Consider the following 26,652-nt stretch of genomic DNA (forward strand, 5'->3'; position numbering starts at 1 on the left):
AACTCCTCACCCTATCTTTAAGGCTGAGCCCAGACACCCGGTGGAAGAAACTCATTTCTGCCGCTTGTATGCGCAATCTCATTCTTTCGGTCATTACCCAGAGCTCATGACCATAGGTTAGGGTAAGAACATTGACTGACTGGTGAATGGAGAGCTTCTCCTCCATCTTTGCCTCAACAGAACAGTACAGCATCTGCATTGCTACCAACACTGCACTGTGAATCATATGGCTATATGCTAAATTTTGATTGTATGTCACAGCGATATGCAAACATCTGATAATGAATCTTACAGCAAAATGCTAAAGTTGGACTGTGAATCATATAGCTATATGCTAATGATGGACTGAAAGTCATATAGCAACAAACTAAATCTGGATTGTGATCATTCCAGAATTTTGGGTTGTTTTGTCTTCTACCCTTTTTAACACATTAGCATTTTTCCACATAAAGAAGATTGCATTCGGCTAGGACTTGGAAGCTTGTTGCCCTCGGTATTCACTCATACTGTAAATAACTACCACCCCTTAAACAGACCCAAATGTTGTCCTAGGCCATGTTGTAAAACTAAATTTTCTGGAACTTACTTATTTGACAGCACAACGTCTCAGTCATTTTTGAGTGTCTAGCAGTTTTCTGAAAGCTGTAGGAGGACTAAAATTCCTGTAACCACAGGACTGGTAACATGTTTCAATGTATATGTAATCCTCTCTTAAAGCCTTAGTTCACCTTTTTTACTGGAAGAAGTGCAGGAAAATATGCAGACTAATTAAGTGCAAAGATTTTGCTCAGTCCACCCATCCAGGGCGTACCTTGGCCATGTGCCCTGTGCTGCCCAGGATGGGCACCGGGTTCCTGTCATCCTACCACCCGTACAAAGATAAGTGATGGATTTTGCTTAATCCTTGTGTACCCATGCAACTGGAAAGCATGATCTTAAACTGCTTTCATGTTTGAAGTTAAAGTTCAGCCAAGGGAGAACTTAACACTAGGTGTCAGCACAAGCAAGTGTGCATGCGCAGGTTTTTGTGAAGTCGTAGTCAGATAGGTGAGCAGGGGAATTCCTTTTGGATCTTCTCAAAAAAATGAGAGACCTTGTTTCCTGCCATCTCACTTCTTGCTTTCTGGGTGGGTCTCGGTTTTTAAGACCCTAACATCAGAGTGTAACGTTTGTAGGTAGAGCAGCAAAGGAGAAACCTGAATTAATTTTGGTGCTGCTTGTTTTTGGCATTGCTTGGCAACGGTGCATATTTTGATGACCACATCTGCCTTGGAAAATAAGCGTATCTGTACCTCCTCACCCACCTCTCGGCTTTTATAGCAATAATAAAATGACCGCAGTAGTGAGTATACTGTAGAAATCTCAAGCTCAGGTGACTAATGTGAAGTTCATCACTGGTTGTGAGTTCTTTCCAAAGTGAGTGAATCTTTTCTAACTGTCACCTTTTTATTTGGATAACACAGACGCTGATTCAAATGGGCGCTTTGAGCCGAGAAATATAATCTTCTGTCTGTGTTTCAATCTTCTTTTTATCCTGAAAGCTTAATTCTTTCTAAATGTGCATTTAAAGGTGTCTCAATCCGTTCATCTGCTTCTAACTGCTAGGCTAGATACTGTCCAGCCCTGCTCAATTGTTCAATGTTAACTGTCCAGAAGTATGAGCTATATAAGTGTAAAGGTGTTTATGGGAATCCCTTTTCCAGTCTATTTTACTCCCTCCGCATCGGAATTTACTTCTTATTCTTCTCTCTGTCTGACAGCAATCCCCCTGGGGCTGATTGTCATCCCTGGGGACAGTGACCTGGAAACATGCCGCTTGCACATCGAGAGGCTGCAGGAGGTGAGTCTGGCTGAGGAGTGTTGCATCATTCTGAGAAAGCGTGCAACCAGACCATGTTGTCGCCCGCCTGACACGTTGCCAGGTTCAAGGGACAGCCACAGAAAGGGGGAGGTGTCTTCAGTTGTGCATGGGGAGCTGTAAGATGTTCACAGATGTTCTCCTATTTTGTGTCCCTCTACTCTTCTAATGAGACTGTAAAAAAATGCATTAAATGGTGCATGAAATTTGTATGTGATTAAAGGCTCAGATGTGCCCTCAACTAATGATTTTATCCATGTTAATTTCAATGAAAACCTCCACTGCTCCTCCCTTTGATGATAATGATAGATATAATAATGATCACTTGTATGTCTGAATATTACTGTTCCTTCTGCCACTGCACAATAGTTTTGAGTTTCCAAGCATCCCTCCCCACTGACTCACTGTCATTGCCGCCAATCTCAGCCATCACCCCTGCCAGCAAACAGCCATCTGCGTTTAACTCCACCACTCGCTCAAATGACTTTATAATGTGGTGTTTCCCCCAGGACATTGTATCGGTTCACCCGTCTTTCCAGCGGCTGGCGTTGCAGGTTTGTGAAGGCCTTGGTGGAGCTTGTGTCACTGTCTGGAAGAAAACACACCTCATGCCCACACCAGGCTGATTCCAGGGAAAGCGAAGGGCAGCAGGTCATCCCAGGCAGATGCTGAAAGCATAGGGCAGCACCAGCAGTTGTGAAGAAACAGTATAATGTCTAGCAATCTGATGTGACATGAGCTCAGTGAGACACGTCCCGTGCAGTCTAACATCTGCACTGTAAGTTGAAGCTGTAAATTATTTTGCACATGCCAGCACTGACAGCAGATTGCTTACGTTAGGAAAATCAGATGGACGCTGAGATGTACTTGGATTATAGCTTCCATAATCTCTTTTATAGCTGATAATCTCACCATGTTCCCGTCACATCCTTTATCAAGCAGCCACATACATAAAGGGCATTTTTTCACCGCACCAAGTATTGTACTTTTGATACGGTACTTTTGGTACTTTCCCTTTTCCATTATCTTTCTGGTTGGGCTACCAGTACCAAAAGTTCCAGTACCAAAAGTGCCAAACCAGCTGGGGTACTACTTTGGTAGTTTGGGGGGGTGAGTCTTGAAACGCTTTCTTTGTCGATTTGGTTGACTGTCTTTGACCACAATACAATTGCAATCTTAAAAAAAGTTACGAACTAAGAAAACGATAAACGGAGTAAAAAGAAATTAATTGAGATCTGGTCGGAAGAACAGGATGGCATGACAAGAAATTTAAAAAGTATTTTTAAATTTTGTGGCATGTATGTTTCCCGATCCTTGTGTGTTTTTAGGTTGTATAAATTCCCCACGGCGTGTTTACCTTACAGTTTGGCGTCTGACCACCTTGTGTTTCCGCTGTTATATTTGGGATTTGTGCTTGTTAGGTGCCCATTATAGTCCTATAATGAAGACTATAACGAAGAGCGTGTTCTATTCCGACAAGCAAGTCTCCTCGTCCTTTGTTGCTCGCGCGATGCCTCGATCTGCCCAGCATTACACTACCTTAGATAATCTATAAAAGGAATAATAATTAAAATTGCAGGATTTATTTCTATGACAGAGTAAAAATGTTCTAGCGAGCTTAAACCCCCTGCGCTATAATGTCCTATATATAATATCCTGTATGTTTCTTGATGTACCAAAAGTACGGTACCTGGTGCAGTGGAAAAATGCCCAAAGAGTTCCAATTCCTTGCTAAGTGCCAAGTCTCCCGATCACACGGCACATGTCAGCATGCCGTACGTGTGTATGTGCGCAATTGGATCGTGTCCTGTCTGAACCTGTCAGGCATGGCTGTTCCCTGTGGTGTCACAGTGCATGTGTGGTGACTTTGCTGTGTATAGCTGCCGTGTTCGATGTCAGACTGTGGCGTCCTGCCCCGCCAGGAGTGGTGCTTCTTGTGGGAGCCCTTATTTCATTGTCCTTTCAGTGCTGGTGGAAACTACTGAATGAGAAGAGAGAGTGAAACAGCACTGCCTTCTACCACATGTATCTGTCCTTGTTCAGATATGTCTGGTAGTACAGATGTGCTCAGACTAAGATTATTGTGCTCTGAAGGTTCTGGTTTCTGTTGACAGCTTTACATAAACTTGCTAAATTATCACCATAAAAGTTTTTCATCAGTGGATGCAGCATTGCTGTATAAAGCAATAGAGGTCATGATAATGGAGTGAGAAAATAAGATTTAAATTCAGCCAGTGGAACACAGCAAACTGAAGATCTACCTTGGGTGTCCTTCAACAAAAGCTTTGGATTTTCCAATGAAATCCAAAGCAGAGTTCCTTTTCATGCATTTCCAGGGTCTTGTTTTGCCTTTGGCCTTAAACGAGCAGCAGAGTATTTAATTCCTGTGTTTTTTTTTGTCCCCAGGAAGGAGATGGTACAAAACTGAAGACCCTGTCCTCGCAGAAACTCTCACCAAAGTGGTGTTTCTTAGACTGTAAGCATTGTTTATAAAAGGCCTGACTGAATTACAATAGATATTTATGCCTCAGTCTCTCTTTTGCATGAACTGCATCACTGATGTCATATTCTGTTGATCCCAAAGTTACTTCATTGTTCATTAGTTCGTTGTCCTCATAATTCATTAGTTCATTGCCCAATGAAATCCATGAATCCTGTTTGTCAACATAACAGCATTTGTATGGCACTTAAGTAAAGGTCAGTTAAAGTAGAAAATTGTCGCTATCACTATTGGGGCCTATTTCAAAAAGCCTGGGTCAGAGCAGGGGATACCTCAGACGGGATGCAGGTGCAAAGGGAAATTAGAAACCAGTTTGCCTAATGCACATGTGTTTGGGCTGGGGAGGACACCAGTACAGACTATGAGAGAGCATGCAAACTGCACACAAACCGCAGACTGTGAGAGAGCATGCAAACTGCACACACACCGCAGACTGTGAGAGAGCATGCAAAAAGATTGACATGGTCTCAATAGGAAGGTCGGTCCCTAATGTAAGACTAAGCATGTAAGGGAAGCTTGCGCTAGTATGGCTTGTTTTCATCCATCTGTGCCCCCCCCCCCATTTTTAATGGTCAGGTGAGCATGGGGGTTGCTGTTAGAGTTAGCCCCAGTCCCTAGTGCAGTGTGGAGTGTGGTTTGCTACGTTAAGGTTGACTGGCGTAGCCTTTCCCCAGTCCCTAGTGTACTGTAGTAAAACTGTGTTCCTCAGTGCTAGGGAGTGTTTATAGGTCTAATAAACCGTTGTAAAAAATTTAAAGAGAGAAGAATCACAGAAGAAATTAATTCTAGAGTCTGATTTGATTTTAATTAGTTCATTTATCTTTAAATCTATATCGAATCCTGTTATGTGCCCCGAGGGCAGGGTAACCCATTGGAGGGCATCATAAAGGACATGACTTGAGTTGGGTTTTTCTGCTTAATGCCACATTCTGATACGGGACTATGATACGGACCCTCTGTAATTCAGAAGCTGTCCCTCTAGTGGCCGGAAGCTGAATGTCATTACTCAGGACAATAGGTTCTCTCTGCCAGATCCCAGCTCTGAAATGTTAGCGGTTCCTCCTGTCCGCTACAGCTGCACCACATGGCGCTGCCTGCAGGTCATTGGAAGCTGGGTGAGGACTGTCAGAGTGGCCCAACCCTGAGGTTTTAAACTCGCATCTAAGACAGAGAAGGAATGCATTTACTCAGCCGAGCTCAGTGGGCAGAAATTAAATTAAGAAATGAAATGTACATTGGCACACTTGATTTCAGACTTTTGGGTTGTGTTCTCACACCATGCTCTCTCTAAGCCTGTCCTGTTTCTGTATGGGCCCAGTAGCTGTGGGATGAGCTCGAACATTTATTCTTATTGTTTTATACCCATAGGAATGTGTTTATGGTGCTCAAGCTATTAGCTGTTCACTGTTTCAATGACTCATGCCTGATATTGTGCTGTCTTTCTTTCTGCTTGTAGCTACAACTGCTGATCGATTTTATAGAATAGATCGTGCTCAGGTAAGCTCATAACTGCAGCTTCTTCCGAGCCCCTACCCTGCCCAGGGTCCCAGGGACTTGTGTTTTCAGTCTGCAATTATGCAGCCCGAGAGGTTAAAATATCCACAGTTTAATGGTAAGTGTGTTCCGTTTGTGACCTCTGTACTGGTAATTTCCAGGAACACCTGAACTACGTCACAGAGATCTCACAGGATGAACTCTTCATCCTCGACCCGGAGCTGGTCATCACCGAGACAGTGGGCACCTCCCCAGGCATGCCCGATCTCGTCGACTCCTCGGCAGAGTACCCAGGCCCAACGCGCCAGTTTGCCTTTCCGTCATCCTCTTCTCCGCCTGCCTCCCCTCTCCCCATGTAAGTGCTGTTAAATGCTATTAAATAAATCTTGATCTTTTCTCAGTAGAAGCCTAATCACATTTAAATGAATTTGCAGGCACCTTTAATGAAGTGATTATGTGTGCACAAGCACATGTATAGTATGTGAACCCATTTACTGTTTTAAATGTTTTACTGTATTTTTGGGTTGTATTGTATTTAAGCAGGAGATGTTTGACCACATCTTTAAATAAGGCAATAAGCCAATTGTTGCCTTATTGAATGATAAGTGCATCTAAAATCTGCAAAAATGAACGTTTGGTATATTATCTGTTAAGAACCGAATTGGATTTTTCTTTCTTTTTACTTCAAATAAACAAAACAAAAGGGAGGCCTCTCACGCTGGCATTCTGCTCTCTAACCATAGTATGGAAGTAACCAAAGCCCAGCCTACAGCCTCTCACTGTGGGAGGAGTCAGTCACATATTACATGCATTTAACAAGGGCTGGTAGCCATGGTTACCTGAAAATACCTGCATTCAGAGGCAGCACCTTCCATAGAGTCCAGGCCCTGAAAAAGACATTAGAATGGCTGGGGGGGGACCCCGTATTGGCTGCCATCACTCTGGCCACAGTCCCCTCCTGTTGCAGCTGTGGAAAGGATGCATTTTGAAGTCTTCAGGGCAGACGGGGGTGTGCGTGTCTGGGGCAGCTGAGGCCTTTCACGCTGGCGCCTGCCCAGGCTCGAAATGGAATTCATAATAAAAGATCCAAACTGGTGGGGGGCTCCTACTGCTGAGTCACACAGCCCCAAACTGCATAGCCCCCAGCCTCACAGTCCCGAGCTGCACAGCCCCCAGCCTCACAGTCCCCAGCCTCACAGCCCCCAGCCTCACAGCCCCCAGCCTCACAGTCCCCAGCCTCACAGCCCCAAGCTTCCACAGACCACATGCCTGAATCGTGTTGTCTTCAGGAACATTGACGGCCCCCAGCACCTCCCACTTGACTTATGACTGAACTGCTGTCCTCTCTCCTGCCCCCCCTCACTCTCCTGCCCCCCCCACTCTCCTGCCCCCCCCCCACTCTCCTGCCCCCCCCCCCACTCTCCTGTCCCCCTTGTTCTCCTGCTCCCCCCCGCCTCCCCCTTGCCCTCCTGCCCCCCCCCCCCCCCCCACTCTCCTAACCTCCCACTCGCTCTCCTGCCCCCCCTCATTCTGCTGTCCCCCCTTGCTCTCCTGCCCCCGGCTTTCCTGGCCCCCCTCACTCTCCACTCTTGTCCAATCCCACTCCTCTCACCACGCCCCCCTCCAGCCCGACCAGCCCACATTCAGACAGCGAGGTGCTTGCTCAGCGACACAGGAAGTCACTGTTCTCCTCCCACCCTGGCTTCCGCTTTCCTGTCAGAAAGAGGTATCTGTCTCTTCTTCTCTCACTGCTGGATGCCTGTCCATCTTGGTTTTTTTCCAGCTTTCTGCTGATGGCACTTTGGGGTCCAGCCTGTCTGAGACCCTGAGTATGGTCCTCTGTGTGGCCCTTGGCATGGCCCTAGATAAAGCCGTCATTGTGGCGCTTGGTGTGGCCCTGGGTATAGCCTCAGTGTGGCCCTGGGTATAGCCCTCAGTGTAGTGGTTGGTGTGGCCCTCAGTGTGACTCTGGGTATAGCCCTCGCTGTGGCCCTGGGTATAGCCTTCAGTGTAGCAGTTGGTGTGGCCCTCGGTGTGACCCTGGGTATAGCCCTCGCTGTGGCACTTGGTGTGGCCCTGGGTATATCAGTTGGTGTGACCCTGGGTATAGCCTCGCTGTGGCCCTGGGTATAGCCCTCAGTGTGGCACTTGGTGTGGCTCTGGGTATATCAGTTGGTGTGACCCTGGGTATAGCCCTCGCTGTGGCCCTGGGTATAGCCCTCAGTGTAGCAGTTGGTGTGGCCCTCGGTGTGACCCTGGGTATAGCCCTCGCTGTGGCCCTGGGTATAGCCCTCAGTGTAGCAGTTGGTGTGGCTCTGGGTATATCAGTTGGTGTGACCCTGGGTATAGCCCTCGCTGTGGCCCTGGGTATAGCCCTCAGTGTAGCAGTTGGTGTGGCCCTCGGTGTGACCCTGGGTATAGCCCTCGCTGTGGCCCTGGGTATAGCCCTCAGTGTAGCAGTTGGTGTGGCCCTCGGTGTGACCCTGGGTATAGCCCTCGCTGTGGCCCAGGGTATAGCCCTCAGTGTAGCAGTTGGTGTGGCCCTCGGTGTGACCCTGGGTGTAGCCCTCAGTGTAGCAGTTGGTGTGGCCCTCGGTGTGTCCCAGTAAAACATCAGACACACCCATTTGGAGGACCACGTCCAATACGTTCCCTGGGGAAGTACCTCCCCCCCCCCCCACAAGTTGCTTAGGCTGACTGTGAAAAGGTGTTAATTGCAGATAAAGAGCCATCACCATAGCAGGAACAGACACTGGAAAGGAAGCCTATCGACTATGGCTGGGGTAGAGGCGGGGGTGCAGCGGGGGAGGAAGGTGCAAACTGTGTCCCACTTGTTATTATCAAAGCAAATGAACCTAAACTTGCCATCATTTCGCAATGAATGGACCTTCATTTTCCCTGGATTTGTTCACAGATGCACATTGTTGACAGGAGCCTGTCCTTTTCTACTCTTACAGTAAATACAATAAATCACATATTTTTACAGGTGATCATTGCTGTGACACATGCTGGTTGTGATTTTCCTCACAATTTTAGTGAAAAGGAGTTATATGCCAGTTTTAGCTGTTAGGGCTTGGGAGCAATTAGCTAAATGGGGCAAATGGCTCCAGACAGGAATTCCAGATGAGCCCACCATTGTAGGCTGCTGAGATGGCAATGTCAGTGAGGGGGAGTTCAGGGGGGGGGGAACGTGCTTTTCTGTTGTCCTTTTTTCGCATCAAACTTCATGGGCCAGGCTGTCCAGAGCGAAAAAGGGTACTGATGACCTCTAAAGCAGCCCTTCCAGGCTCACAGACTCTGCGGAATGAAAGGCTGCTGCTCTGTTTTGGGCATTTTCTCATAGTCACTCATCCTCTCATGTATTCCTGTGGCCATGTCCCTCTGCTGTGTGTTCCCGTGGTTACACCCCCAGTCTCTGAGTCCAGCCTAATCTCTTTCAGGATCCTTGAACTGCAGAAGGCCACACAGCGGAAGCGCATCTCCAGCGACAGCGCAGTGGCAGAGGCTCCAACGCATGGCGACCCACCACGATCGCCCGTGCCGTCACCCTGCAGGTGAGCTGGGCCCTGGGTCACATGATGGCGGTGCTGCTCAGTACTGCCTCTCACTGGATGGATGAACAACATGCAAGTGTATACATATAAACCAGGGGTCTCCAACTCCGGTCCTGGAGAGCTACTATCCAGTAGGTTTTCTATCATACCCGGCTTCTGATGAGCCACACCTGTTCTCAGGTAAATACCAGGAGCAGGTGTGGCTCTTCAGAAGCCAAGTGGGACAGAAAACCTACTGGATAGTAGCTCTCCAGGACCGGAGTTGGAGACCCCTGATATAAACTGTGAGCACCCTGGTTACCTTCTGCAGTCCAAAGGTACACATGCAGTTAATCGGCATCTCTAAGCTGCCATGGTGTATGCTTCTGTCGGTACATTTACATGCACAGCTAAGTCGAGCTACAGTTATAGCTCAACTACACCACTTAATACAGACGCTCCTCTACTTACAAACTTTCAACTTACGAACTTTCAGACATACGAACGAAGAGGACTTTAAGTCCGAATTGTGTTCATCGGGCTCCCGTTTCCTGTCTGCAACTAATTTTGTATTTTTTTCTGCGCGCCAATTCCGCCTAGTATGACTTCTGCCCGCTACTCCTGTCGTGCAGCAGCACAGTGTGCGTACTCCCAGCATCCTAGTTTTTTGTACTTGTGTATACCCTTAAAATGATGTTGAATAACGATTTACAAACATTTCAGATTACGAGCGTCCGTTCGGAACGTATCTCATTCGTAAGTAGAGGAGCGTCTGTACTGTCTTTGTCCCAGTATACATGCATGGTATGGGAATCGATTTAATGACTGAAATATGTCCGACTCCACTACAGTATGTGCAATATGGCTCCTTTCAGCTTGATAGTATTGGGCTTTTTCCAGTTGACCTATTACGTCACAGACGTAAAAATAATAAAATTTATAATAATGGATGTGTGGACAAATTAAGTCACACATGCTTTAATTGCAGTCTGGTTGGCAGAAGAGATACAACAAGATCAGGATAGCATAAAAAGAAATAAAATATTTTGTATAATATACTATGATGGCAAAGTATTGGACATTTTTCAAATATTGCAATTTTATTTTAATAAATATTGGGGTATTTATGAAACAAAAAACATGAATTTCTCACAAACCTGTCTAGGTTGATTTAAACTGCAAGAATGATAATAATTATGATCGTCTCAGAAAACGTATGCAGTGCTCATGCAAAAGCAGTGGAGGTAAATTTTAAACTGATTTTCAAACATATGCTAGATAATCTTGAAAATGAATAATAATTAAAATTGCCCTAAAATTGCAAAAAAATTGCTATTTTTTTAAGTATAAACGTTTTACCGAGATTTAAACTCACTGCACTTTAATATTCATAAATTGAACGTAAAGCCTGATCTTAATGTAGCTGACTAGCAATGTAAGAATTGGATGTGCATAACATGCGATGTCGGTATTAATATTGCATGTCGTCAAGTCCTACCACAGCCATTTTTTGAATTCAGTAGCCTACAAAATATCCTGCCTCGTGTTGTGATGTCATTCGGCACAGGTACCAGTTTTTACGGCAGTGGAAAACCAACACCTTGAAGTACCGTACTTTTGGTACCTTCTTAAAGCTCCAAAATACAGTACCTGGTGCGGTGGAAAAGCGCCCTTTAGTTAAGCAGTGAATTGGACAACTTTACAGTACTGTACATTTCATACATGCTGTATGTCCTCTGCTATGCTCCATGCTTCTTCTGTGTACTGGCTTTTTGTATTACTTCTGGGTCAAAGCCCAGGGAGAGGGACTGTGAGGCATGCACAGAGCACCTAGGCCAGTTTGAGGGTTTGAGTCCGATTGAACGTGTACATGCAGATGTAAATCGATTCCCAATCACATTATCTGAGTATCTTAGTCCGATTTTGAGAAATTCGATTTAGTACAATTTCAGTCGGACTAACATGTTTACATGTACTTTAAAAGTCCGATTTTAGCCAGGCTAACACAATTACAGTCGGCCCTCATTTATTGCGGTTAATCAGTTCCAGACTCTACCGCGATAACTGAATTTCCGCGAACTAGGATTCTTTATTTATAAATTGAATATTTCTGTAGTTAAACCATAGAAAACCTGTTTACGACCATCTAACTACAATTTTTAACATTATTAGAGCCCTCTAGACATGAAATAACACCCTTTAGTCACCATTACTGTTATGATTGCTGGACACTGAAGCAGGAATGGGGAGACGAGGAATCAGGATTGAAGGGTTTATTTGGAATCACTCCAAATGCAGGACACAGAAACATGTAACATAAAAATGTCACTGACATTCTGTCAGTTTGATTCATCCAGTCAGTCCATGTCAGAGTCTGTAACCCCAGTGGCCTGTACTACGAAGCGGGGTTACTGGCTTATCGGGGTAACTTGTCGGATTTAAGGTAGGCTGGGCAAAATGTAAGTGAACGAATATTAAGTCCATTTAAACTGTGGTACCTTAAATCCGACAAGTTACCCCGATAATCCAGTAACCCCGCTTCGTAGTACAGGCCACTGGGGTTACAGACTCTGACATGGACTGACTGGATGAATCAAACTGACAGAAAACAGCTGGTCACAATCGGGGTTGTACACGTGGTTAATAAGTGGGCGTGGCACACAACCTGGGCTACACCCTAGCCCTCCACCCAGTGCTGCCCCCTGACTAGGTGCCCTTTCTGATAAGGCCCCATACCATGGGGGGTCACAGCAGCCTGCATCGCTCCTCTGCCCTTTCTCTGGTTAGGCCTCATGCTGCCTTCTTCCCTGCATCCATATGGCCACAGCGGTACAGTATCAGCTGGCCCTTCTGGTTCCTCCGGCCGTTGCCTGCACGGAATCTCTTTCTGTTTGCAGACCAGGAACAGTAAACGGCATGGCACTGTATTTAATGGTTACGGTAGCGTCCGAGTTGCCTCTCAGAATTGAATGTACCGTGAAATATGAAGCTGCTTGCTGGCCCTTGATATTTAGTCCGGCTCTAATGCGGCTGCTAATGTGGCCCATGTGACTTTCTGACATCTGTGTTATCTGCAGGCAGGTGCCCCATTGGGGGGGAGCTGTAGGAGGCTCTGGCCACTCAGCATCGCTGCCTTTCACGTCGCCGTCTGGCACCACACTCAGTCATCACAGCCCCACTCTTTTGCTGGGCGTCGTTCTCTCATGATCCTTTGTTTTTGTGGCCACATTGAAGGCTTGGCCTAAAATCACACACAGCCGCTGTTAGATTCAGTCTGTCACTCAGGCAAGAGACCAGCTATCCCATCCATCCTTTGCTGACCCACTCTTTTTCATGGTGACCCGTGAACAAACAAACCTTCTCTTACAATTCCTCAAGCTTTTTTGGCAGCAGGGACAGGAATAGTATGTTCTGAAATGAAATCAAGAAAAGCTTCATTTTGTTGCCGCACGTGTGTCTGTTGGAGCTTTAAGCCTTTGGTTGGAATGTCTGCATTGATGTTTGGCTGATTCAGCACTTAAGTGAATGGTTTCCTTTTCTAGCTGAATGAACCAGGACAGTGTAGCACTAACAGCTCGTAAAACTGACCACATGTAAGCCCTGTTCCTGCTCAAAATCTGCCCATTTAGTTTCCTTCCTTTCGGTTTTTCAATTACATTGTGAAGAAACCTGGGCATCCTTCGTAAGATCTCAGCAGAGCAAGATCTCAGCAGAGCTTTCCAAATCCCTCCGGCCACTCTTTCCGCTTCAGCCCTGTTTATTTGTACTGTACTCTTTCTGTGCTTTACTTTGAGTTCTGTGAACCTTGAGCACGTCTGACCCCCCTCCATCACTCTCCCCGTATCTTGGCCATCAAATCGATCTGTTTCATAACCTTGCTCTGACGCCAGTCCCGTGTCGTGCAGCTGGAAACCTTGTGTCACGGACGCTGTTCCTATGCAGCCTGTGTGATCCTCTGCACATCTCTGCATCACACTTCACCTTCAGACTGAATCACCATGGCAACCGTTAATTAAGTGTGCTGCTTGGAGGACCCCCAGTCACAATTCGACCTGCTCCCTCATGCTTCAGACACAGAAAGCAGTGAGGTTCTGCTGCCTGACACTCAGCTGCCTTTACCCACAGTGTGTCCGCACACAGACATATGTGTTGCCAGGAGAAGCCTCACGCTGTTCTTCCCTGACAACTTATAAATTGTCTTGTGCATTGCGTCTCATTTGGGGTTTTATATTTTCCCACAGATAAAAACTTAGCGCAGTGACAGGGGCTGCAACTTTGTGTTTAGCGAGATGAATACCCCTTAATCACCTTGTGTCAGAGTGATCTACATAGAAGGTCCGTTATAATCGGGAACGAAAGACAGGATTGATGGAAGTATGCTTTGTTTTCCCTTTTGTGAGTGAAATTAAGATTATTCAAATGATCCAAAAATGAGCAGCAGTCCCTCACTGAGGGCTTTGTCCCCCTCCTGACCCCCACCATGGGGGAAGAACGCCACTTTTAATCAGGACAGCACTTTGGAATTGCTTGAAATTGTTGACTTGTATAATGGCCTGGCTAAAGGGTTTTTTTTGAAAGGCAAATGCACGCTTTTGAGCAGTGACAGGAAATAGGTTATCAGTTCTTTTTTCCAGATCCTATCTATATTTTCCCCGCACACTCTTAACTTGATCTGAAAAAACCTTTCATTTAAACTAACACAAAACCAACTCAGAATTATAAATCCTGTGTAAGTGGTAATCTAACAAAGAAAGAAAGAAATATTATTGCCATTAAACATGAAAAAATACTGCAAAATGAGTTAAAATGTAATGTTCTAGAAACACTCTAAGATATGCTGTGTCAGAGTCTCTAAATGACTCCAAGCTCTAGTGAAACAGGCTAAGGGTATGAATACCATATTAAAATCAAAATAAATTATTTGTTAAAATGATGATGTATTTTCTCTGTCCATCATCCAATTACTGCACTGCTACTCAGCATCAGGATAGAGCCTCTGTGTCGTTGGCTCCACATCATGCAGGGATGTTATTTAGCTGTGGAGCTTCTCAGTGTTTATTAGGTTGACAAATTTTCCCCACATGTGTGGAAGCGCAAACATCACAACCTGGCAAGTGCATGCCGCTGTTTTGCTGCCCCTCACCAAGGTAGTCAACTGGAAAGATTTAACTAAGTCTGTTGGGTGATGATTTCTGTGAGCTTCAGAGCTTCTGTCAGGTAAAGGCCTCTGTGGGATTTCTCACGTTTTGTTTGCCCAATCATCTAGCACCTCGTGGTTTTCTCTATGTGTATACCTTTGTAAACACTGTATGTACTTTATTTACTGACATTAATTTTCCATCTCCTATTTATTGAGTACAGGCTTGCAGGAGGTCTAGCCACTGTCATATAGCAAAATGACAAAATCAAAAAGATGATTCACTATTACTTTGAAAAATGGCCTTGATTGACTATATACCGTACTCAATTTGGGAGTTTTTATGTTGGCAAATTCACACAAATAAATGTCCATGACTCCCCCATTCCATATGCAGGAAACACTGGGAAATGAGTGACAGCACATTGCACGGCAGAGTCTCACTGTAGGGCACACTTCTGGCCTGCAGCACATCGCAGAGCAGAGTCTCGCTGTAGGGCACACTTCTGGCCTGCAGCACATCGCAGAGCAGAGTCTCGCTGTAGGGCACACTTCTGGGCATCAGCACATCGCAGATCAGAGTTTCGCTGTAGAGCACGCTTCTGGGCGACAGCACATCGCAATGCAGAGTCTCGCTGTAGAGCATACTTCTTCGTGGCAGCACATTGCAGACCAGAATCTCACTGTGGAGCACACATTTGGGCGGCAGCGGATCACAGGGCAGAGTCTCGCTGTAGGGCACGCTTCTGGGCATCAGCACATTTCAGGGCAGAGTCTCGCTGTAGAGCACGCTTCTGGGCATCAGCACATTTCAGGGCAGAGTCTCGCTGTAGAGCACACTTCTGGGCATCAGCACATCGCAGAGCAGAGTCTCTCTGTAGAGCACACATCTGGGCGGCAGCAGATCACAGGGCAGAGTCTCGCTGTAGGGCACACTTCTGGCCTGCAGCACATCGCAGAGCAGAGTCTCGCTGTAGGGCACACTTCTGGGCATCAGCACATCGCAGATCAGAGTTTCGCTGTAGAGCACGCTTCTGGGCGACAGCACATCGCAATGCAGAGTCTCGCTGTAGAGCATACTTCTTCGTGGCAGCACATTGCAGACCAGAATCTCACTGTGGAGCACACATTTGGGCGGCAGCGGATCACAGGGCAGAGTCTCGCTGTAGGGCACGCTTCTGGGCATCAGCACATTTCAGGGCAGAGTCTCGCTGTAGAGCACGCTTCTGGGCATCAGCACATTTCAGGGCAGAGTCTCGCTGTAGAGCACACTTCTGGGCATCAGCACATCGCAGAGCAGAGTCTCTCTGTAGAGCACACATCTGGGCGGCAGCAGATCACAGGGCAGAGTCTCGCTGTAGGGCACACTTCTGGCCTGCAGCACATCGCAGAGCAGAGTCTCGCTGTAGGGCACACTTCTGGGCATCAGCACATCGCAGATCAGAGTTTCGCTGTAGAGCACGCTTCTGGGCATCAGCACATCGCAGAGCAGAGTCTCTCTGTAGAGCACACATCTGGGCGGCAGCAGATCACAGGGCAGAGTCTCGCTGTAGGGCATGCTTCTGGGCATCAGCACATTTCAGGGCAGAGTCTCGCTGTAGGGCATGCTTCTGAGCAGCAGCACATCTCTGGGCAGAGTCTCGCTGTAGGGCATGCTTCTGAGCAGCAGCACATCTCTGGGCAGAGTCTCGCTGTAGAGCACGCTTCTGGGCATCAGCACATTTCAGGGCAGAGTCTCGCTGTAGAGCACGCTTCTGGGCATCAGCACATTTCAGGGCAGAGTCTCGCTGTAGGGCACGCTTCTGGGCATCAGCACATTTCAGGGCAGAGTCTCGCTGTAGAGCACGCTTCTGGGCATCAGCACATCTCTGGGCAGAGTCTCGCTGTAGAGCACGCTTCTGGGCATCAGCACATTTCAGGGCAGAGTCTCGCTGTAGAGCACGCTTCTGGGCATCAGCACATTTCAGGGCAGAGTCTCGCTGTAGGGCACGCTTCTGGGCATCAGCACATTTCAGGGCAGAGTCTCGCTGTAGGGCATGCTTCTGGGCATCAGCACATTTCAGGGCAGAGTCTCGCTGTAGAGCACACTTCTGGGCATCAGCACATCGCAGAGCACAGTCTCTCTGTAGAGCACACATCTGGGCGGCAGCAGATCACAGGGCAGAGTCTCGCTGTAGGGCATGCTTCTGGGCATCAGCACATTTCAGGGCAGAGTCTCGCTGTAGGGCATGCTTCTGAGCAGCAGCACATCTCTGGGCAGAGTCTCGCTGTAGAGCACGCTTCTGGGCATCAGCACATTTCAGGGCAGAGTCTCGCTGTAGGGCATGCTTCTGAGCAGCAGCACATCTCTGGGCAGAGTCTCGCTGTAGAGCACGCTTCTGGGCATCAGCACATTTCAGGGCAGAGTCTCGCTGTAGGGCACGCTTCTGGGCATCAGCACAGTTCAGGGCAGAGTCTCGCTGTAGAGCACGCTTCTGAGCAGCAGCACATCTCTGGGCAGAGTCTCACTGTAGAGCACGCTTCTGAGCAGCAGCACATCTCTGGGCAGAGTCTCGCTGTAGGGCACGCTTCTGGGCATCAGCACATTTCAGGGCAGAGTCTCGCTGTAGGGCATGCTTCTGGGCATCAGCACATTTCAGGGCAGAGTCTCGCTGTAGGGCATGCTTCTGGGTTGCAGCACATCTCTGGGCAGAGTCTCACTGTAGGGCACGCTTCTGGGCATCAGCACATTTCAGGGCAGAGTCTCGCTGTAGGGCATGCTTCTGAGCAGCAGCACATCTCTGGGCAGAGTCTCGCTGTAGGGCACGCTTCTGGGCATCAGCACATTTCAGGGCAGAGTCTCGCTGTAGGGCATGCTTCTGAGCAGCAGCACATCTCTGGGCAGAGTCTCGCTGTAGAGCACGCTTCTGGGTTGCAGCACATCTCTGGGCAGAGTCTCACTGTAGAGCACGCTTCTGGGCATCAGCACATCTCTGGGCAGAGTCTCACTGTAGGGCACGCTTCTGGGCATCAGCACATCTCTGGGCAGAGTCTCACTGTAGAGCACGCTTCTGGGCATCAGCACATTTCAGGGCAGAGTCTCGCTGTAGGGCATGCTTCTGGGTTGCAGCACATTGCGTGGCAGAGTCTCACTGTAGATCATGCCTCTGGGTGGCCCCAGAAACAAAATGCAGCAGGGGACAGCATTCTAAGCCCCAGCTTTGAGGAGTTTGGCCGTAGTGCTGCCCACTGAGCTTGCACACAGTCCAGTTCCTGCCTGTACAACTGTTTCTTTTATTCCTAAATAATGGTTACAGGGACAGATGGAATCTTAACCTTGGCAATGTGCGTATAATGATGATATGAGGCTTAAGTAATGTGCCCAAAAAGGCAGAAAATGCTTGAGGAAGAAGCAGAAAGGGTTAAACCTGAAAGAATTTCTCCCTCTCTTAGTATCCATTGGAGAAGAGGCAGTCCAAGCCACAGTATGCTCCTCTGTCAATATTTATTTCTTCAGAACCAGTGACCCACAGTTCAGTACTGAAACACAGTTTTACCTAGAATTGTGAAAGAAAAACAGGACTTCATTTTAATTTTTTATCAGATATTTGTCTGGGAATTCACTTAAACCAAAATGAGAAATAGGATATTTGTATATAAAAGAGGCAGAAGGAGCTTAGTTTTACCTCGGCCCTGTTAATGATCCTAACGGGATAAAGCTGTCTAATTAGGGACTCACAGGCACAGTAACACAGAAAGAGAATACTGCATTATTGTGAGGATGAATTCCTTGGATCAGAGCATGCTGTTGGTATTTTGGCTGCTCTAACTCAGGGAGCCCTATTTTCCACCAGTGCAAAGTGCAACACAAAGTGGTTTTGGTAGTTCTATACCAGCATATTGCTCATTTTCATGCCATGCTTGCACGTCGTCAAAATAGCAAATGATTTTGCACCTGCCTTGCACTAATAGGAGTCAGAGAAATGACACTACACTATTAACCAATAAAAACGACGTCTAAAGTCAGTGGCATATTATTAAATGGTATTTAAGCGGTATGTTTTGGAAATGTGCAGGTGCACAATGCTTGTTATTGACACAGGTATGCGCTTGAGGTGCAATTATGTTTTTTTGTTATTTAATTTAATTTAATTTAATTTATATACATTTTTAGTACATTTGATCCTTTCACATAATCATACTGTTTAATGAAACACCACAAGAAAAATGATATATATTAAGAACAAACCGTATCATTAAAAAATCTTTCAAGTTCATTATCAGAATTAAGCATGTACTGTAATTGAAAGGACATTTGGAATGCTGAAAAAGCGTTTCGAATATTTAGAAAAGTCAGGTGGAAAGTCAGCCTTCAGAAGGAAGTGGCATTCTTTGTATATTGCCTAACATTGCCATGCGTGATGGATGTCTGTTGGACATGAATGAGGACACATTAGAGGACTATAGAAAGCGTGACCCTGAAGTGCATGTGCTGATACCAGCAAAGGAGTGTACACCCGCAGCAGTTTGGGTAAGGTTGGGATTAGCTGGCAGAAGGGCTGAATTGTCTTTAGCCTGATAAGGAATGTAAATTATGAGATGTAGAAAAATAACGGCCCTATTGCCTTTTTTTTGAACATTATAAAACAGTTGTTCTGGTTGAACAAACATGGCGGTTTTATTTATATTTTGCAAACTTACCTAAACTACCTAACTAACCAAAAAAACAAAAAAAACACAAGCATAATTAAGTCCCCGTTCCCAGCCACTGTGCTTGTTCAGCAGCGAACTTTCGGCACGGCATGGATGATCTGGTGATGCTAGAAAACAAGGACACACTCACTTCTACCTCATCCCACGCCTGCTTTACCTCGAAAGACTTAGGTGAAACAGTGGTGCTCCTGTAGAAGATGTTAGTTGTGCTTTGCGCTTTGTGTTAGATCGTCAAAATAGAGGCCAGGGTCTTGGGGTTCAGAGGGGTCACAGTTCACAAGTTCATTGTTCATTCTGACTATGATGGGATACCTCTTTGAAGCATTACGAGTATATTCATTGTGAGCAGATGGAAGGCCATTTCTAGAGGGTGGGACTGGACTGTGTGGGGGGTTGCCAATTGGGATTCCGTGGTGTTTCGTCTTGTGGTGGGTGCGGCAACACACTGATCAGTGTATGCTCCCCAACATGACCTGACCTGATTCTGAGTATTATGGGGTACCTGTCCATCCATTCCAGATAAATATGATATCCTTGGTAGGTTAGATTTGTTTTAAGTTTTACAGTGATGTGTTTTCTGAAACAAATCATCCCTTAAAAGATACACGCTGACAATGTGAATAAAACAAGGGCAGTGTTCAGCAGGAGGCTGGTAAGGGTCTGTACTTCACAGGCCTGTGCATAAGGCCCTGCTGGCCTTATCATTATGGCCGGCTTACAGCCCCACATCCAGCCTCCTAGCCTGCCTTCAGTCAGGGATCTTTCTGTGCCTCTCAGGGCCCTCCCTGGCTTAGCACTGCAGACTGGCTTTAGACAAGCTGACAGCTGAGCCCTCCCCAGTCTAACTGGGAGTGACAGCAAGGCAGCTTAAGGCTCTGCTCTCTGTCCATTCTGGGGGGCTTCCCACAACCTGCCATGGAAGGAGCAGAGTTTGAATGTATGGGGTCACGCTCTAGCTAGGCTGCCTTATCTTGGGCTGGGAGGTGAACAAGAACTACTCTCGTCCCAACATGAGCCGACGCTCCTGCAGCCCTGTTTTGTCTCCCATCTGTAATGAAAATGAAAACCAATCATTATACTCCTTTTCTGTCTTTTCTCCTCACCATGGAGATGTACCATGGATTGTCAGGCTTACTCTTTTGAAATTAATGACTAGGATTTCCTAAGCAAAAATGGGTAGCGATTCAAAGCATTTATATTTGCAGTATCTCCAAACAGATGTACCCAGCAGGCTCCTATGGTGTATATAATGTAAGATTTGTGCTCCATGAGTGTTTTTTGAGTCTCACATAGCTCTTTGGCAATATAATAATGCAGAACAATTCAATGAGACATGAAAGATTAAAGGTAAATCCAGTTCTTTTTTTCTCATTAGGTCTGAGGGGACTGCCATATGTAACACGGATAAAGGTAAATAATACTTTTTATTTTTCTTATTTCAGAATTTTATAAATATGGTAAAAAGAAAAATAGTTACACATTTCATGCTAGGTGGAGTGGTAGTTGTACCAGTTACAGGATATTGTTCCAATCTAAAATATACCTTTAAAATGGCCATCTCAGATCGAGCTGTTTTCAAAGAGGGTTCAGGGGTTGGACGATTCCTTGCCGGCCATTTTGTTTAGCTGACCCATCCTCTTCTCTGATATTTACTGTTCTGGCCAGCCAGGTTTTACCATTAACCCTTTTTCTTAATGGCCCAAAATTTAGTGGAAGATCCAAAGTGAATGGTTTAATAGATGGTCTTTAGGGGATGAGATATTCCTACATGATGCCTTGATTTCAGTCCCATGTTTTTTGTATTTTGATTTATTTCACCTTCCGTTACTTCCATTAACCAGTAACTTCAGTTACTGGCTAGACTCTGCTAGAGGCAACACATGTGTAAGAAGCAATCCATGTACGATTTGATATTTTAATGCACTTTCACTGGGACATTATGAATGAATAAGCAAGAGTATTACTTGTAGTGATAAGCAATATTGATGCATTTTTAAGTTTCATTCATGTGTTATGTTTTAAAAAAATTGGAGTACTATTTAACCAGGTGATATGTACAGTACCTTCATCAAGTCAAACTAAGTTAAAATGGTACAACAACATGCCAACAAATGAACATCTTTAAGATTGTGATCATAAGCACATAAAATAACTAACAACTTGACAGGCCCCCCCTCTTCTCTGATTATGGTTTAACCCCTGCCGCTATCCCAAAAGTACACTCGGGTCGGGCTCTGGAATTGGGCCAGTTCTGTGTTCTGCTGGCTGCAGTGTTTTTGCTCTGCCTCACTGTCTATGCTGTGGTTACTCTCAGCGTGACACCGGAGGTTGGGAATTCAGACATACTTATTAGCTGGGGCAGATGGTCACGTAATCGAGCAGTGATACAAAGCACAAGCTGTTAAGTCAAATTATACACTTAAGAATACTTGTTCCATTTAACTATTAAGGTGGTGATTAGGAAGGTCCAAAAACAGGTCCAAAAAAAGACACATTTGTCATCATTGCTCATTAATTTGTTTCATTAATTTGTTTTTCTTAAAGAGATAAATTCCGTAATGGATGTAAAGGAAATTTGAGACTTTGCTCTTAGACTCATTAATTTTCATGCAGTTTTCTGAAGAGTGAATTATGTATAAATTATATTCTCATACTGGACTGGAAATAATTCCTACACTGAATAACTGCCACTGTCACTTTGAGCCTTCCTGTAGCAGCAACAGAATTAATGTGATAATTTATATGAGCATGTTTAATACTATTCTTTTTTAGTATCAGCTGAAATACTCTTTGAGTGTGTGAAGAGCAAAGACCACCGAATGGTAAGTGAAAAGACCCCCTTCTTCCCGTAATGAGGACACTGTTATCGGTGCCCTTAAAAAAAAATGCTCTCTTGAGGGTTCGAAGGTTAGTAGTGTCAGAGAGCATTAGCAGACATTCCTCCCAGAATGTCAGATGCTGTGGGCAGCTGAACCCTGCACTTTGAAATACCATGCATACTATAGACAGAATATGTCTTAAAGCAGATTATTCCTGCAAGTCCCTACAAGAACAACACTCCTCAGTCTCCTGTAAGTGTTATGCAGACAGGGTAATAAATTACTTCCATCAGCAGACAGCTTTTTGGGAGCTCCTGAGCGCAACTTTGCTTACAGGCACTGCCACAAGCTGAGCCTCCCCCCTCAGACTCTGGCATGGGGCAACTCTGACTCGAAATTCCATAGCTGACACTGTTCCTCAGCGGAGGAGTGAGCCAGTTAGCAAGCATGTCTGGGCTGACCTTTTCCTGAGTGCCATATGATAAGGAATTTTAGTGTTTGTTAGAACTCTGGCTGCTGTATTTTGTTCTACCTGAAGTCTATGTAAGGGCAACCAGAATGGAAGTCTATGTAATGGCATTACAGTAGTCCAGTCTGGAAGTTATAAAGGCATATATAAGTTTTTCTGCATCATGAAAATATAGACGGTCCCCTTTAAATACCAGCCGACAGTATCATTTTTAATAATGTTAAAGGTTAATTATATAGCTTCAAGTGAAATCTATGGATAGGTACTATGGCCTCACCCTAACCCTAACCCTAACCCTAACCCTTGGTTAGGACGGCCTTGTGTTTGCACAGCAGAGTAACTATACAGAGCTTCCACTTGGCATTAGTCCTCATGGAAGTGGTGGACTTAACTGTTTCCATAAAATCAGCATCTGTTCCACACTCCAAACATTGCTTACTGATGATCCAGCGCATGGGGTATAGCATCACTCAGCCTCTTTAGAATAAGCTTGGGTGGTGATGTTAAACAAACAGAGTGAGGAGCAGCTTTTTCCCGAGAGCAGTACCCTCCGTCACACCCCTTCCCACTACAGAACACTGACCATAAAGTCACTTCCACACCTCTGTATTGCTGCTGATATGCACTTGGTCACTTTAAATTACAATGACTTGTAAATACCTATAATCTGTAAATAATTTTAGAGGTTTTCTTTAGTTTTTTTATATATTGTATTTTATTAATAGTTATCTTAGGTTTTATTCATATTTATACCATGTCTACGAGACTGTATTCTGTATTAATGTGGTACACTAATGTACCTCTTTGCTGCTGAGCCGTAAGCTACCAAAGAAATTTTGTTGTATTTCTGATACAATGACAACAATAAAGTCTCTCTAATTAAGTTTAGAAGAACTGGAACGGTGGATGAAGACTGACGGTCAACTGTTTTTCCGCAGCTGAAGGAGCTTCACAAGCTGGGGGCTGACCTGTCTGTGCAGGACTCATCTGGCTGCACGTTATTGCACCATGCAGCCACTGCCGGCAGCAAGGAGATTGTCAAGTACATCATAGACAATGGTAGGACATCTACTCACGATGACAATGTGAAACAGTTAGCACAGCGTGAGGGGCAGCACTCAATTTCTCCATAATAGATGTCCTACTGGACAGAGATTTAACCTTATTATACTGCACATACAGTACCTAGGCAGAGACGCATAAGACACTTACGATGTAGAGCCATCGTGGTGAAAACATCTTATCAACAAGTAATGTGTGTACTAGGGCATTTCAGGCAGAATTACTAGTTGAATTTCACCAGTTACTTTGTGAATAATATTTGGTTTGATGTGAAACACTAAAAAGTAGCTTGAGTAAATTAAATTGAAAAAGAAATTCAATTAAGCTGAAGTGGTAGCTCAAGTGCAGTTGTATACTATAACATTTAATAGCCTTTGCCTTGGGCAGTTATAGGGAATGGAAATGTTCAACAACATAATCCTAACAATACTTCTCTGGATTATAGGCTACTCCATTAATTTATTTCCGCACAAAATATGACATCACTCATTGCTAGAAAAGGATAAATTAAATAATTAAAAGTAGCGTTGAAACTAGGGTTGAATGATATGCTACAATATTTATAAAACAAAAAAGGAGTTTAATATTCACCCAAAACATACTATGGCTAAGTAGAACTTATTATTACCTATCAACAGAGTCTGACTTTACTGGGAAAGGCAAGTCTGTAGTTCATATTCTGGTTAACTTGCCAAAAAGTCTATATTGGTACACTGACAGTTCACTCTTAAAATGTATTAGGAATGAATTTCACAGACCATGAATTTCAATAACATTTTTAATGACAACCACAATGGCAACCTAAGTATACATGTAAAATTAACAGCAGCATTATCAGATTCTCTTACACTTTTTGCCGACAGTTGTGCTAATGACAAGCAGTGCTGGCAAACCAGTTGTTTTTAATCAGTGTCATCTCCATCTAATCCAAAATATTTCCATACAGCGAAAGACCAATGTCTTTTGGTGTTCAGTTCTTGTGCGCCTCAGTCATTTTTGTTAATTTTCTCGCAAACATGTCACACTATGAGTGAGCAAGGATGAAAATGATTGGCTCAGAGAGTGCATGCCGAGCTCACGCGAAAACAATAGCTGTAAATTTCAGATTAAAAAAACACAAACTTATTAGTGAACAAATAAATCAAAACTAATTATATTTCTGCTAAAAATATTTAAAATAGCTCATTTATTATTTGATTTTATTTGACTGTTTTTCTGTTTTATATATGTTATTTGAAAATGCTGACTCATCCCTAATGGGTACATGGTGAGGTGACGTGCTATTCTGATTGGTTTTTTTTGCATGTCACTCCCAAAATGCATCTCTGAATAATTAGGAGAGTTAAGACAACCTTTTCGTGGCTTGTGCTGGCATATAGACTGTTTTTTCCATTGTCAAAATACCAAAATAGATTTGGACATTACCATACTGTCCTAACAATCAAGTGTCAAAATTGCTCTTGTTTTGCTATCACTGTGTGGCACTGCTTCAGTTTTAGAGCATTTTAAAATTAAAAATTTTTATAATTTTTTTCTTCATACACCTTTCCCCATAACATAATTATGTTTTGTTTCAAAACAGTTCAACGAAAACTGAGCTTATATGTAATTTTAATGTAAGGGGGTTAATACTTTCTACATCAGCGATTTATTCACATTGCATCTGACCTATTGAGCGGATCTGTTTAGGCTTGTGTGTCTAACACTATTCACTACTGTGCTCTTCTCTAAACAGAATGTATTTATCTGCAGTTTTAGTTCCGTGAAAATTGGACGAAACTGACCTGGTGATTTTTGTGTGTCTCTTCCCCTCTAGCATCCAGTGATATTTTGGATGTAACCGAAAAAGAGAGGTATGTCCTTCAGTTACTACTGCCTTGTTTTATTACTTTAGTCTAAGTTAATCCCATGGCCCATTTCTCATTTAGGTGTAATGCATCTGTATCTGTAAGGATAATAGATGTAAGGTTTTTGCTTTAAACCTTATTCATCCATTCTGATGAACTGGAAGCCCTCTGCATCTCCTCCGCTCCCCAGTACTTCTCTCCAGGGCTGTACACAGTGTTGGGAAGGTTACTTTTGTAATGCAATAGGTTACAGAATACTGGTTACCTTGTTGAAATGTAATAAGTAATCTAACTATTTTGATTACTTCATCAATGTCCTGTAACGTATTGCATTTGATTACTTTTTGATTACTTTTCTAACAAATGTTTTAAACTGGGCAATAAAACTGAAAAGTCTCAACAGCTTTGCTGACACGTGTTGCCTGGGATTATGCCAAATGAAGGCATTTCTGTTCATCAAAAAGATGCAGAGAAACAAAATGAACGTTATACTATACATATAAGCTTTTACTAAAAAGGATATATTTGGATGTAACCCCTTTGTAATCATCATGATTTTGATTAGTAACTTAAAATTTAAAATAAATTTCAGTTACATTTATTTTGTAAGTTAATTACTCAACACTATTACATGTAACTAGTTGCAAAGGCCACAGATGAGCATTTTGTCTCTTTGCGGGTCACAGCGGAGAGACAGTCCTGCATAAAGCAGCCGCGATGCGCCAGAGGACCATTTGCCATTACTTGGTGGAAGCTGGGGCGTCCCTAATGAAGACTGACCTGCAGGTGAAGGCATTCACATCCATGAAACTAATATGATAATATTACATGAGTTTTTCACAGAGCATCTGAGGAAAATGCTCAGTCTGTACCAGGGGAAAACATTTACTGTAATGTGTCTCTTGATATGGATCTCATTGTTCATAATAAGTGAAGTGAAAGTGATTAGTTGTCATTGTTGATACACCATAGCACATAACCCATATGCTCAGGGTACCTGGTTGGGGATTCAAACTAGCAATCTTCCACTTACACGTGTGCTTCCCAGACCATCAGTGCACCACTGCCCACAATAGAGCCAATTTACCTGCAACATTGACCGAGATTTCTCTATTTCTCTTCAGAGATGCCAGGAAAAAAATAATCCAGTTATATTTTGTTTTGGTTGTGAAATAATGAATGCCCATAATATGTAACAGGGACAGAATACCGAGGGATACAGTAGCTGGCAAAAGAGCGAA

The 26,652-nt window shown here is 44.6% G+C and overlaps 1 protein-coding gene across 6 annotated transcripts in view; it reads left to right on the forward strand.

Moving 5' to 3' along the window:
- Positions 1-26,652, forward strand: part of LOC111846646 (diacylglycerol kinase zeta-like) — a 106,241-nt gene that overhangs the window by 72,618 nt on the left and 6,971 nt on the right. For 4 of the 6 annotated variants that reach the window (XM_072698375.1, XM_072698372.1, XM_072698377.1 and 1 more), the window contains 12 exons: positions 1,761-1,840; positions 2,368-2,412; positions 4,265-4,334; positions 5,815-5,855; positions 6,014-6,207; positions 7,480-7,578; positions 9,293-9,406; positions 20,590-20,624; positions 21,987-22,036; positions 23,441-23,561; positions 25,381-25,417; positions 26,098-26,197. In XM_072698375.1, coding sequence (XP_072554476.1) covers positions 1,761-1,840; positions 2,368-2,412; positions 4,265-4,334; positions 5,815-5,855; positions 6,014-6,207; positions 7,480-7,578; positions 9,293-9,406; positions 20,590-20,624; positions 21,987-22,036; positions 23,441-23,561; positions 25,381-25,417; positions 26,098-26,197 — 986 coding nt within the window. The remainder of the gene's footprint in view (positions 1-1,760; positions 1,841-2,367; positions 2,413-4,264; positions 4,335-5,814; positions 5,856-6,013; positions 6,208-7,479; positions 7,579-9,292; positions 9,407-20,589; positions 20,625-21,986; positions 22,037-23,440; positions 23,562-25,380; positions 25,418-26,097; positions 26,198-26,652) is intronic. The other 2 variants (XM_072698373.1, XM_072698374.1) reach the window with 2 other exon arrangements.

Source organism: Paramormyrops kingsleyae, chromosome 13, assembly GCF_048594095.1.
Source record: "Paramormyrops kingsleyae isolate MSU_618 chromosome 13, PKINGS_0.4, whole genome shotgun sequence".
Taxonomy (NCBI): domain Eukaryota; kingdom Metazoa; phylum Chordata; class Actinopteri; order Osteoglossiformes; family Mormyridae; genus Paramormyrops; species Paramormyrops kingsleyae.